The sequence below is a fragment of the Protomyctophum parallelum genome, assembly GCF_964188405.1.
Source record: "Protomyctophum parallelum genome assembly, chromosome: 1".
Lineage (NCBI taxonomy): Eukaryota > Metazoa > Chordata > Actinopteri > Myctophiformes > Myctophidae > Protomyctophum > Protomyctophum parallelum.
Window position 1 is genome coordinate 44,013,150 of NC_139697.1, and position 14,741 is coordinate 44,027,890.

A 14,741-nucleotide genomic window follows, 5' to 3' on the forward strand; every position below is an offset into this window, starting at 1 on the left:
ATGTGTAGAATGATGTACTCAATCAGTATCCATGTGTAGAATGATGTACTCAATCAGTATCCATGTGTAGAATGATGTACTCAATCAGTATCCATGTGTAGAATGATGTACTCAATCAGTATCCATGTGTAGAATGATGTACTCAATCAGTATCCATGTGTAGAATGATGTACTCAATCAGTATCCAGTTGTAGAATGATGTACTCAATCAGTATCCATGTGTAGAATGATGTACTCAATCAGTATCCATGTGTAGAATGATGTACTCAATCAGTATCCAGTTGTAGAATGATGTACTCAATCAGTATCCATGTGTAGAATGATGTACTCAATCAGTATCCAGTTGTAGAATGATGTACTCAATCTAATCTAACAACTAAAATCGTCCCTTATAGGCATCCCTGGCACAATATACGATTTCAGATGGGGGTCCTTAATTGGCTTGAACTGAAAATGTCAGAACTACTCTGCCCTACAAAGCCAAAGTGCAGTATCTACGGCAAAATAAATGTGCTGATAATGTGTTTAAAAGTGTTTCAACTGGTTGGCCAAATGAGATATCAGCAAATTAAGTGATATTACACTAATTACTTGCGCAAGCAGAGCGTGCAAGTACTGTAATCGGCTGCGTATGTCGGTGTGCGTATGTCAGTGTTGTCCGTCGGCCAATGGTGGACCACCATTCTTGATGATGTAACTAAGATACGTGGGTAAGAATGGTGGTCCCTTATTGGCTGTTGATGGTGATGTAACTAAGGTACGTTTCAGGGTTGGTATAAGGTCAATAACGGGTCTAAAGGATTTAGAACAGCAGTTGTAATAGACATTAGTTAGTAGCAGTACTTGCACGCTCTGCTTGCGCACACGTAGGCCATGTATCCAAATGTTGTGCAAGGCGCAAGTTGGCACCTCGACAGATTGCATTTCTAGTTGTACATACTGTATGTTCTTGAGGTAATTACCTCTGCAGATAAGGCTCTGTGTTCCCCATTTACAACAATAAAACCCTAACCCTATAAGGTAAGTGGGGAACATAGAACCCGGGGAACGTAGAACCTGCATGGGAACATAATCTCCCCGGTATGGTAAGGGATTATACCGGTATACCGGTAAGGGATTATTCCTCAAAAACGTAGTTACTGCACTTTGGCTTTGTAGGGCAGAACTGACCTACACTCACAGTAATGCACAGCAGGATATAGTGACCTGTCTGTGTGTGGGAGTGAGTGTGTTTGTTGCTATAGTCAAATCATTTGAGAATGGATGCCGCATGGATTCACATGGAAACCCTTGAATGCTCAGCAGGGAGACCATGAAGAGATGGTGTGGGTGAAAGGTCTGGATAGTGTGTGTGGTTCCGTTTTTGTACTTTACTTGAATATTTCCAATTTACAATACTTTTACTTCTATCCACTACATCTTGGATACACATATTGTAATTTTATTCCACTACGTTTACCTTTACGTCTAGTTACTCGTTTTTAGATCTGCTATTCTATATCTACATTAACCACTTAAGCCCAATACATTTCAGCCATTTGAAAATAGCAGATCTAAAGGCCTACGTTGGACAGAACACATGCACCAATTTTGCAATTGGTAGTACAATGAGTACTTTTACTTTTTGTACATACTTTTGGACTTTTACTCAAGCACATTTTGAACTCCGGACCTTTACTTGTAACAGAGTATTTCTACAATGCAGTATTGATACTTTTACGTATGTAAAAAATGGGAGTGTTGTTCCACCACCGCAAGTGGATGGATGTCTGGGATACTACTTGAAGATATTAAAGTGTGCATGCATGCGCACTATGTGCTAGTGTACGTGCATGCTTGAGTGTGTGTGCGTATGCGCGTGGCCGCCCACGTGCATGCCTGATCTATCAAAAACCATTGGGCCTATAAATTATTGACGGAACCGTGCCACAGTCCAGAGGAGATGAAAAGCAGAGTGGCGATGAGGTCTGGTGTGTGTGCGTATATGTGTGCGTGCGTGCGTGTCATCCTCTGCTATCTCCTGCCTTCACTGGGAATTACTGTCATCCGTCTTCAGCTATCAACCTCTAAGTCAAAAGGCATGCATATTAATTGTCTCTCTCTCTTTTTAGAGCTTGATTTGATATGTAAAACATTAAATAAAAACGAAACAGATGGTGCTATATTTTATACTGTAGTATAAAATGTTCAGTGTCTGTCTGTGTCTCTCATCATAGACCATAATACACACGGTGTCGGTGGCCATCTTGCCCTGTCGGGCTCTGGCCTACTTGTAACGATGCAAGTTGGAAATGTATGCCCCGCCCAGTTATTATGTCTGTGTCCCTTTCATGCCCATATATGGAGTTCTTTGTCAGGCATGCCCAAATATGTAGTCTATATGCAGATGTCAAAACATATTTTTGATATCATAACAGGCCAGCTCCATATATGGAGCTTGGGCCCTGTCCAGAGCCCGGGCAAGAAGCCTTTTATGGTAGTTCTGGACAACCGTGGGTCCGACGGTGAGGAAAGAAAAGGAATTCCTTGCAGGTGTTGTACTTTGGAAGCACTATAAAGCAACCTCCTGCATTATGTGCAAATTCAAAACAGGTGGTACGCAGGCTCCAACGAGCACTCCCAAACTCTGACATCTTTTTAAAAATGAAGATGCGCTGCCTGTGATTGGCCAGTAATCACTTGAGTGACAGCGTGACGTAACGTGCCTTCCACACTTCCGGCGTACTTCCTTCCCCATTGTAAATTATTCCGCCCCTCCTTCAACACACATGGCTCCAACGAACAGCAGCGGCCAATGTGGCATTGAGATCTCACCTACCCATTGCCAACTTAAGTCCACCTGTGTCATGTTCAGTACAAGCCAATCATGTTTTGATCCTTTACCTGACACAAATACAAACATTTGCTGAAAGTACCGGTAGGCGATTTACAAGCAACATTGTGAGCTTGTAAATCGCCTATTTTCGGCAAATATATTTGGTGTAGTAGTAGAGTGACAAAGGGAGGGGACCACGTACAGACCCCCCCCAGTCGACAAAGTATATTCTGATTAAGCGGTTAAATTGGGCAATTATGTGATCAGTCTATTAAAAAACATGCATTTGTCATAATATAATTATGACTAATGGTAATGCCGTGGTGGCCTTTCAACAAGTGCCCCTGTTGTCATAAATTGACGACAGGCTTGCTATTATCAAATCGAGCGCTGCAGTGCAAGCGGCTCGTCTTCATGTTGCATAAAACGTCTCATGTATCATGTCATCTCATAATAGATTATTGGATGTGAGGGATGACATTCTGCTGCTATTTTTAGCATTGTGGGTGTTGCAATGTGAGCTTGTAGATCTGTACCACTACCACAGAAGACATTTGGAGTAGAGGGGCCCGGGGAAAAGGAAGGGACAAGTATAGACTCCTGTAGTAAGTAAATGTATATTGTCTCTGTTGGATGGAAACCTCATATGTCCAATTGACAATATTCATACCGCGGCCATCTTGCCAGCAAGGTGCTAACTAGGTGCAACTTCCCATCGACAGCCTATTCATCCAAACAGAAAAGTCCTCTCTAATTGTAAACGTCAAACTCACCAACCTTGCAGCTGAGCTGTACGAAAAGCTTAAATTATCCTCTTTCTATATCTGCAAAGTGTTTGTTCCATAAAAATCCACTGCTGTTTCAGCTGTTATCATTGTTATGAGCTCCTTTCTGTCGGTGGATTTTTATGAAACAAACGGATAGTAGGAGGATAACTCAAGCTTTTCGTACAGCTGCAATGTTGGTGAGTTTGACGTTGGGTTTAATACAATTAGATGGGACTTTTCTCTTTGGATGAATCGGCTGTCAATGGGAAGTTGCACCTAGTTAGAACTACTGATTATGTTATTTCATTTTTTCGATTAATCAAATGATCAAGCCATGCAGCTTTTTATATTTTTAGCCAATTAACCTGCACTTAAGCATTGCAGTTCATCACAAAATGGTGTTGTTGAATAGTGAAAATCAGGGTAAAATAGTGAAATTAGCTGTTCAAAAAGGTTTCACGGTTTTACTTTAAAAAGAATTGCCTATGATGACATCCCCAAGATAGGGATAGATTATTTCATTAAATGATCTATTGTTTTATAAATCGATTCGTTTGATTAACTGCAGCCATACAGGGCAGGCAAAAATGAACACACCGGAGTGACTCGTCCATGAAGGCATTCATGAACAGCTGTGTAGGAGAGGAGTCGGAGGAGGGCTGAGGAAGGTATATGATTCTAGAGAGACCAATGAGCGTATGGCGCTCTCCTGAAGGAACACACAATCTATAGGAAGACAAGCCTTTCAAGAACCTCATTACTGCACCTCTTCTGTTGAAGGAGGAACAGCCCAAGGTGACGTGCACTGAAGAATCACACTTGTGTGAAGTGAGGGGCGGCCACGTGACGTCTTATGTTGTCATTTGTTGCCCTAAAGAAACATTACGGTCTATATAGACTTGGCTGGCAATGTGCAATATCCTCAAAGTCCGTAAACTTTTGCTCTAATCCCGATTTGGCTGCCATATGACATATGACCCATGACCATATGATAATCTTCAAAAGCCATTTATTGGAGGGGTTAGTAGGCCTATACCCCTCAAAAATACTGTGTTCATTTGACCCTGAGAGTGTACAAATACAATTCCTTATATACAGCCTCAAGAGTTTCATTACAACTCAAGATTAGCTCAGGTGGCGCAGTGGCAAAGTCTCTGGCCACCACCACGTTGTGGGTTCGAATCCAACATGGTGTCGAGCGACTATATATGAATACAATTGGCCCGTGTTGGGGGCGGGAAGCCGGGCGGGGAGGCTCACATCACTGCACGTATAAGCCCATTTGGTCGCTGCACTTTCGTCGGAGAGACCTGTCTCCAATGGGAGGAGGAAGTCGAGCGGAATCTCGGAAGGCAAGTGCTGCTGGGAAAGAGGGAGTCGCGCCTCTGATTGGCCTATACCGAACGTCCCCTTCCGTTCTTCCGTTTTGCTTCCGCTATGCTTCGCAAGGAATCTCGGGAAAGATTGCCAATGCAGTCACGCATCGCCATCGCCTCCCGTTGCATCCATGCCTTCTGTTGAGAGACGCCCCAGAGCCGGATGAGGCCTTATATGTCTATATGCGTAAGCGGGCGGCACCTATCAGCAAGGAGTGTTGGGTGGGAGGAGTAGGAGTCTGTGTAGGACGAATCGATTCGCAAAACTATATATAGTACCCTCAACTATGTGTTCATTAAACCCATTCTGACCTGAGATCAGATTCATACGAGGTTTCCACTGGACACACACTGGTCTGATGAACCCATTCTGACCTGGGATCAGATTCTAAAAATGTCAGTCGCTCTTCGATTTTTCAAAAATAGCAGACCTACAAGCTCGTATCGCGCCACTCGGTGGCGCGATATGAGCTTGTAGATCTGCTATTTTTCAATAGCTAAAGCATAACATGATGCTGACACCAAAATGGGTGCCCGGTCAGAATGGGTTAAGAAGATATAGGCAGCTAAATGCTTTGAGGTGTATTTCCCATTTTATGCTTACTAAATCTCAGAGGCAAATATTGTGTTTTTACTGCGCTACAATTATTTGACAGCTTTAGTTTTTTGTTCCTTTATCGATTTAGTTTATTAATAAAAGAAAAACATTAAGTGATAAATGACGATGTATTAATCGACTCGGCAGCAAATTCATTTAGATCAGCCCAACCTTTAAACAGCTGCAGCGATGAACACATAAATGCATGACTAATTACAGTCCAATAATGTGATGAAATGGACCCTTCTGCACATAATTAATTAAAATGTTGGTATACTTTGAGTATTATTTTGATTTTACTCAATTAACACTTTGAATACAGAATTTTACAGAATATTCCAACATTGTGTTATATACTTTTACCTGAAATGTTCTTCCACCATTGATGGTTTGATTTCAAAACAGTATATTTATAATTTTAGACGTTCGATACAACAATAAATAAATAAATGAATGAAAAATCCTCATGCCATCATGGCAAATATAATTATTTATGGAGGCTTTATTCTTGTAAGTTTGAGTGAGAAGTATGTTGGCTGGCCATTGAAATCATTATTACCACAGTGTCCCGGCCTGTTTAAGGCAAATTAAAATTATGTTTTAAAATGTATAGGCAATCAACATTGATTATTATTGTGTTCATTCGAGAATAGTGAAAATAGCTGATCTGCAGGCTCACAAGAGCCTGTCTGTTTAATGCAAACAAAGCATAACAAAGTAGCTCTATTGTGGCATTGCACTCCATTTAGTAAAAGAAAAGACTGCTAGCTTTCTGCTGCGCGCACTAACTAACGACACCAAAAGCAACACGTTTGTAGTAAATAATCACTCACATCAATGAAGATGGACATGCCTTTCTTCAGCTCCAGTGGAGCGATGCTGCAGGTCTCTTCAGAGACGACCTGAAGCTCCTCAGAACAACAATCCATGATGATCTTCACCTCAGTCAGTGTTTGGCAGGAGAACAGATGTTTTCACCTCAGTGTAGTGGTCCTTCCCGTGTCAGATTTTTCTAGGATTGTTGTTTAATATAACCTAAGTGGTCAAATATGTTTCACTTCATGTGTCAGACTCAGTCGGATATCTGGGGTCCGGTTCTGCTATGAGCGCTTCTCAAAAACAGAGCGACTCTCTCTCTCTCTCTCTCGCTCTCTCTCTCTCTCTCTCTCTCTCGTCTTTTATGCTTCGTGCTTGTACTTCATCGTACGACGGTGTCACGCCCCAAACATTTCACAACGCGCGTTGTTGTCGGCTTGCCTTGTATGTTGTGTACGAGATATTATCATCTTGCTAAAATGTTCGTTACGGAAGGCATGGGTTCTAGCGCGGACGGACGGACGGCGCAGTGATTTATTGGCTAATTTGATTTTGTTGTCACTTGTCAAGTTGTCAGGGTACTATACGGGAGACAGACAGCCACGTACTTGTTAGTCTTGTCTACAAAAAAATCACACACGTGTGAAGTGAGGGCCAATTTCTGTCCTCACCTTTCGTCTTCGTCTGTGTTATGAAATGTTCTTACACAAACACTCAAAATTGTCCATTCATTGTCAATGGCATTAATAATGTTTGTGTTAATTTACATAGGCCTACACAACAAAAGCTGGACATAAGAGGCCGTATTGCCCCTCAAAAATGACAAACCTGTGTTAATGTTTGGATATTTATTTTCTTTAAGTTCCTTTTTCTTTTCTGTCACTGGCCACTCCAGGCTCCATAGGCTGATAGGCCTATACACAGACATATCCGAGTCAGACTCTCCTACGTACACTATAGGCTACGTTATGCACCACGTCTCCATACGTGTGTGTGTGGCCTACGTGTGTAAGTCTATAATCTGCCGGTTGTCCAGAACTAGCACAAAAGCCTCAGGCTCTGGTCAGGTTCTGTAGTGGAGGAGCTCAGGGAGAGATAAAGATGATTTCGCAATAAGTCGTCTAAAAGCGCCAAATTTGGCACAGATGTATAGTAGCTCAGGGCATGCTCTATGTTTTAGCCAGGGCGCCCGAGCCGGCGATCTTCAGGTCGCCACAGCGGTTAAACTGTTAACTGTGAGTGGACGACACCATAAAGCACTAGGCCTACACTTGTTTACAATAGGGCCCACCATTTTCAATTCATCAAAGAGACGTACGAATATACACTTCTATATAGCCAAAAACAGGAAATCATCATAGAGGTAAAAAGGGGGGGGGGAAACATATACAGTGACACATTTAAGGACCTATAACACAAAATTTAACTTTTTCCATTTCCATTTTGGGGCTCCCATATGTGTTTTCTATCCCCACAAATAACCAATTTTGAACAATCAGGCTTTCATATCATATGGGTGTTTTAATGGAAATTGCTCTCAGGAACAGCTCAACTGATTTTGGCCTCATCGTGATGTCATCAATGTCACCCTACGTTGTATAATTCCTCCTCTTCTTCAGTCTTCAGTTACAAATTTGCATTTCCACTTTGTTTACAATGTCCACCATTGTTGGTTTTACAAGCTGGCATGGAATGGAAACAAGCATGGTTTTATCTAGCATCAGTATTATAATGACTCGAATATTAAATAATCTGTACATCAGCACCCCCACCACCTCAGGACATTGTGGTACTGCAGCTAAAACTGCTTTCAAAGTCCAGAAAGAAATGGCAAGGACTGGTTATATCAGAGTGGTGATTGATGCTCAAACCATTAGAAATAACTTTGAGGGACATAGACAATATGATATTAAATATTAAAAACAGTTTTAAAATGCATGTTATTTGCACTTTAAGGAAGTATTTAGAGAGGTACATGAGTATCTTGGTGGTGTATCGAATGTTGTGGACCAGACCCATTGCAAGAGGTTAGCTACTCTAGGGGGTTTTCATGATTCTGAATCCATTCCAAGCATTCGTTTTGCACAAAAAAAATATATTTTTATTTTTTATATTTTTGGTTTTTACTACGTCTGTTCTGTTTGTAAATAAGCTAAGAGAGACCCAACAAGTGTTCTGTTTGTAAATAAGCTAGAGAAACCCAACGAATGTTTTGTTTGTGAATAAGCTCAGAGAAACCCAACAAATGTTCTGTTTGTGAATAAGCTAAGAGCTAAGAAGCTAAGAGTGTACTGTTGTGAAAAAAAACCTGTACATTTTTGTGGAAAAAGCGGAAACCCTTTACTTGTACTTTTTTGTGAAAAAGCGCTCAAACTTTCTTCTCCCCCCCCCCCCCCCCCCCCCCCCACACACACACACACACACACACACACACACACACACAAAATCTCTTCTTCACACACTTTTACTTTGAAAAAGCCGTCTCATTTCATCAGTCTGTTTCATTTCTATCCAAAGGCCCTTCAATTATGGAATATTAGTAAGGATTACTGTGATTATGGTAAGCTCACACATATCATACATACCACACTTCACTGGCAAAAAAAGGACCCCACTTTGGGAACCACCGCAGTACAGGACACAAATAGATAACTGTCATAGATAGCAGTTAATCACATTTCAATTCCAGATGACTCATTTAATATCTTTTTTGTATTTTGTTTTTTGTTGAAAATAAATAGTAGGCCTACAGAACAAAGCTCCTGGTAAGGACGCTGAGACCATATCTTTTAAACCAGATTGTGATATGCTGTGAACATATGGATGGGGCATTGATAGGTCACCAGTAAGACGCCTGAGGGCGAGAAGCGACCTCGCCCTATAAGGGAGAGGTCAGATCAACATATGGAATGTCAGAACAAATCAGCTCCATATACAGTATATGGAGATCTATAAGGGAGAGGTTGCACGTATGCATCTGCCTCGTTGACGGCAGACTGCTGGGCGAGCGCTGGCGTTTTGGCATGCAGGGGTCAGATCAACATGGAATGAATTCTGTACTGGCCATATATGGAGCATGTCTTGAGTGAACAGGGTTTGATGAGGTCAGATCAACATAATGGAATGTCATAACAGGTCAGCTCCATACAGTATATGGAGATCTATAAGGGTGGTAGCGGGGACATTCTCTTGAGTGTACAGGGTTTGATGAGGGCCCAGGTAGGGCCGGGCCTTCATTATTGGGCCTGTTGAGAACTCTAACTGACGGGAAATGCTCGATTCCATAGTTAACTGCGACCTTTGGTCGCAATCAGAGTCCTTAATCATCCGTTAACCTACATAGACCATAGAAAATAATGTTACAAACGGGTGCTGTCGATCACCTCTGCTCTCTCCACTCCGTTGAGACCCTTTCCCCCTTCCGCCTCCCCACCCTTCTCCCCCGAGACACCCATAGGTACCAGGAAGGAGCCTTCCTCCTCCCCCGAGGCCCCCAGGACGTCCCAGGAAGGCGGCAGGGCGAACAGGAGGCGGGCCAGCACGGAGACCGAGGGAATGACAAGCAACGTCAGCAGCATTATCAAAGTCCTGAAGGGAAAATACTGGACAAACTCTCCAGTGGACTCGTCCTCCCTCCAGCCAGGGAACAGCAGCACGGGGGGCATGTCGATCATTGGCTCCCCGCTCAGCAGTCTCAGCAAGGTCCCGAGGAAGAGGCCGGCTGCCGCGCCATACCCGTTGGCGCGCCTACAGTGCAGCACGCACAAGAGCTGGGGGAAGATCATGCAGTACAGCAGGTCCCCGCCCAGCAGAAACAGGGCACTGATGCTGCTTCCTGCAACGAAGGCCACGCCTGTGCCGGCCAACACCCGCCAGCAGCACGTTGACGCGGATCACAATTCCACATTCCCTGTCTGACGCCTGGAGAGAGAGAAAGAGAGAGAGAGAGAGAGAGAGAGAGAGAGAGAGAGAGAGAGAGAGAGAAGGAAAGACACTTTAGTTATTTAAGGGACATTTCACCGCTGGAAGAAACTGCTTTCACTCAATGTTACCGGTAATAGTATTTGTAGTAGATAACAGTAGCACAATTTGAAATGTGCACCCTATGGCCAGAAAAATAAGGAAGTCTGTGTGTTTACTAGGGTTTGACTGAATTCCTACAATGACCATATTGCTTTGGTGCACTGCCCCATCTTGTGGATAAGGGGGAGGCTGCATGAAGGTGTGACTTGTAGTGAAGTGAGAGCACATTTTCACGACAAAGTTTGGCATCATTAGTAAAATATCTAAAAACACATATTACACACAGATTTTAGAAAAGTTTGCTGCTCAAACCTTTTCATGTCAAGGACTCCCAAAATTATATGTATTTCACCCCTGACCCCCATCTCAAAATATTTTGTTCTAGAGACCCCCCCGGGAGGTTTGAGAACCACCAGACAGTGTGTTAAAATGGTTCCAAATGTGATGGAACCAATTCTGGTTGAGTTTTTTTGCATGCTTTTTGACCCTTTTTCTCCCCAAATGTAGCCGTTATGCCAACCTGTTTCCTGATGATGTTCTTGTAGATATTCTGAGTGAACATGGATGCAAAAGAAAGCAGCATAGAGTCCATGGAAGACATGACGGCTGCAGTTAAGCCTCCAATGCCCAACACTGACACCCAGTATGGAGTGAGGTTTTGCAGGGCCAGCGGCAGCACATTAGCTGCCTCCCCGCGCTCAAATGGAGGTGGAAGACCATACTGGGTCTGGTTCCAGTCTGAGAATGGGAACCGAAACAGGTATACCAAATAAGTGATGAGAAGAAGTCAATAGTTGACTCAAACTTAAGCGGCACAATGTCATTTTTTAAACAAATAAAATGTAATTTTCTCCAATGTGTATGGTAGAGTTAATACAAGATAACTTAAATACAATTGTGGTGGTTGTATTTTGTCTCATTGCTCTTCTATTGAGACATTTAGATTGTGTTATGACCTAGGCACAGGATCTGACACAGATTTTTACCTGAAAATCAACATTCCATTTATCCCCTGAGCAAGCAGGCAGGCTCTATTAGCTCAATGATATATATAAACTTGCAGTTGCGCAGAAAACTGGGTTCAAATCCCGGGTAGAAGAGAGGCTTTCCAATCAAACGATAACAAACTTTAGGCTACAAAACTAACTAAAACTAACTAAAATCACACAGGAAATCTTCTTAGTTTAGTAGCTAAGTTAGTAGGCCTATCCAATATTTTTCTTTAAAAATAGCAAACATAAAAATAAAAAAAGAATCTGCTATGGCTAATCAGTTGACCAAAATGTAATAATACAGCAATACGTCGTGTGTTTCTCACATGCCTGCAGTAGCAGCCACTGCTCCTGTGATGACTGCCGGGATTCCTATGATGAAGACCATGACGGCGGCAACAAAGCAGGTGATTTGAGCCTGAACAGGTGATGCAGCAGAAAGCACCCGCTGGTAGAACACCTGGTATGACAGACTTCCCAGGCCCTTCAGAGCATGCAAACAGACACGCACGCACGCACACAGACACGCACGCATGCACGCATGCACGCACACAGACACACGCACGCAAGCGGCATGCTTGTAGATCTGTTTTTTCTCTTGACAACACAATCTTGCATGGGTGTCCTTGACACTAAATACTTTCAGATGGAGGTCTGCGACCAAATACATACTTGACATGCAAAGGTTTGAGAAGCAGCTGGCTGACGTAGGCCTATACGAAATAAAAACTAACCAATAAGAGAAATTCATCCATCCATTTCCCAGCATCCTGCAGCTTCAGCTCCCCAATCCAGAGCTGCGACTGTAAAGGTGTCATATTACTATTAGATTAGTGCTTCTCAACATGGGGTCTTCTGAGGACCCCCAGGGGTCCTTGAGGAGGTTCCAAGGGGACCCCAGATAAACAACCGATTAGGTTAGGAACTATAGGCTAATCAAATGGATCCTTAATGGGTCTGTGTAACTCAGAGAGAGTGAGAGTGTATATGGTACCCAGTGGTTTTACGGTGCATGTTGGAGCCTGCGGCGCAGACATTAAAAAAACGGTTTCAAATGGGAGTCTATGGTCTAATCTAATGTATCTCACACTGGGGGTCCTTGAAATTAAAAAGGTTGAGAATCACTGTATTATATGACGATGACGACGACAACGATGACAACAATGATGATGCTGGGTTGAGAAGCAGGAAGGGGACACAGAGCCACTGGGAAGAGAACAAAGAAAGAAATCAAACAACACTGAATGATTATACATCACAGAACAGACATATCTTTTCTGTCGGGCAACACCAATAAGGCAAACTATAGTGGTTTCACCACTTGTATCACTTGTAGATAGTTGGTTTTACTGGCAGAGCAGCATGAATCAAGCTTATTATGTGCAGGGGCCATTGCTATGTTGGCTTGTGGTAGACATTTTTGTCAAAATTCAACTTTTGCCAAAGACATGAGTATTACCAGAAACACGTAAAGAGCTAGCCCTGAATGACCATAACAGGTCTGTAACTCTGAAAGAGTACAAATTGACACTCTCAGAGTTAAGGGTGTCCTTGCAAGTGAAACGTTTGAAAAACACTAGTTGGACTATGGAATATGTCATAGTAAAACATGTGTCTTATCATATTCTGAAGAAAACTCTTGACATTCAGTGATTGGTTCTCGTGATCAAAAGAAAAACATGATAATGGTGTAAAACATGAGGAAAACCTCAAATCTACCACGGACAAGGCCAATGCGTCTTTTCCGAGGACACATCTGTCTGTGGTGGACATGTTGATTGATGGGCCCTGCTCACCAGGCAGACGACAATGATTATGAGCTGGATGACGTCGGTGTAGGCCACAGAGTACAGGCCTCCCATCAGGGTGTAGGTGATAGCCACGGCTGCAGACAGGACGATGGACCAGGACGGAGGGAGGTCCAGGATCACACTGAATGTCACCCCTGAGAACACAAAAAAGAAGGGACTCCCACACACAGTCTTTTTAAGTATGTCGGGCACTCGGCTGTCCTTCTCCTACGCACCTGTCGCCTGTCGGTGTACTTTACTTAAGTATCAATACTGCAACATAGAAATACTCTGTTACGAGTACAAGTCTGGAGCTCAAGTAAAAGTATGTATTGGTATTAAAATGTACTTGAAGTACCAAAAGTGAAAGTTTTCAAAATGTGAACATTCTAAATGTATAAAAAGTATTTTGAAAAAAATCTACAATTTTGCAATGTGACGCATTGTGAGCTTGTAGATCTGATATTTCCAAATGGCCGAAACGCACATGGGGGCACGTGCGCACACACAAAAATGCACGTCATATTTGGCGGGCATTTCACCTAATTCCTCCTTTCATTCAGTCAAAGGCAAATATGAGACGTTTGTGGACAAAAGCTGTATATAGGCCCCTCAAAAAACACTCCCCGACCTACCAAGCTACCGACCTATAACTAATGTAAAGATCAGACCCGTGTGAACTGTGAAGTGAGGGGCGCTCTTATCAATCATAATTATACAAGATATGAAATGTAAGATGACAACTGAATTCATGTGATAAGCCCTGAGCTGAATTAAAACAGTTGCATTGTCGATTTGCTCGTCCACATATAATGCATCCTTTCATTGTCAATGGCATTTAATGTTTGTGTTGCCACTGATTTGTTCAGACACACATGACATCAATTCTCCTTTCATTGTCAATGGCAAATGTGACACGTGAATTGTGACGAAAAGCTGTATATACTGTAGGAGGGGCTAGCGGCCCTCAAAAAACAAGAAAAAACGACCTAGCGACCGACCATATATGGCGGGACTGCGATTGGATCTTGCTGTCTCTCCAGAATGTTATCCTTGGGGTTAACTTTTTTTTATCCTCCAGGAACTTCTTTTTTTTTTTTTTACAGTATGACTGACCTAACCCTGCCAGGATGACGGCCACACACAGCAGATCACACAGCAGGATGGGAAGCAGCAGGGCGGTGGTGACGGCGTTGCCGTAGCGACGCTGAAACGGATCCATCATAGTCACATAACACTTGACCCTCATTGGCTTGGTAAAGAACAAGCCTCCTGTTGGGACAGAGCATATAGTAGTTGTAGTTTCTGTGTGGGAACTGGGAAGTGAATGTGATATTGTTTATATATATGTTTTTGGTGTCTTATGAGTTATAATCCTGTAAGGGATGGGTCTTTACGTCAAAACATGAAAATAAAGATGAATTCATTCATTTATTCATAGAGGCCAAGGGAAAAACCTGCCCTGCATTTTTCACATCTGCCTTTTATAGTGAAACCAGCAGGCTATCTTATGTAAAAAAATATATATATATATTACTCATTCAGTTCAATTTTACACAAATCG

At 42.6% G+C, this 14,741-nt stretch overlaps 1 protein-coding gene across 1 annotated transcript in view; it reads right to left on the reverse strand.

The window, feature by feature from the left end:
• The window catches only part of necab1 (N-terminal EF-hand calcium binding protein 1), a 49,197-nt gene extending 42,679 nt beyond the window's left edge, over window positions 1–6,518 (reverse strand). The window contains exon 1 of the mRNA XM_083786377.1: window positions 6,390–6,518. Within this exon, the coding sequence (XP_083642503.1) occupies window positions 6,390–6,485 (96 nt within the window). The 5' untranslated portion in view covers window positions 6,486–6,518. The remainder of the gene's footprint in view (window positions 1–6,389) is intronic.
• Between the last annotated feature and the right edge of the window lie 8,223 nt (window positions 6,519–14,741).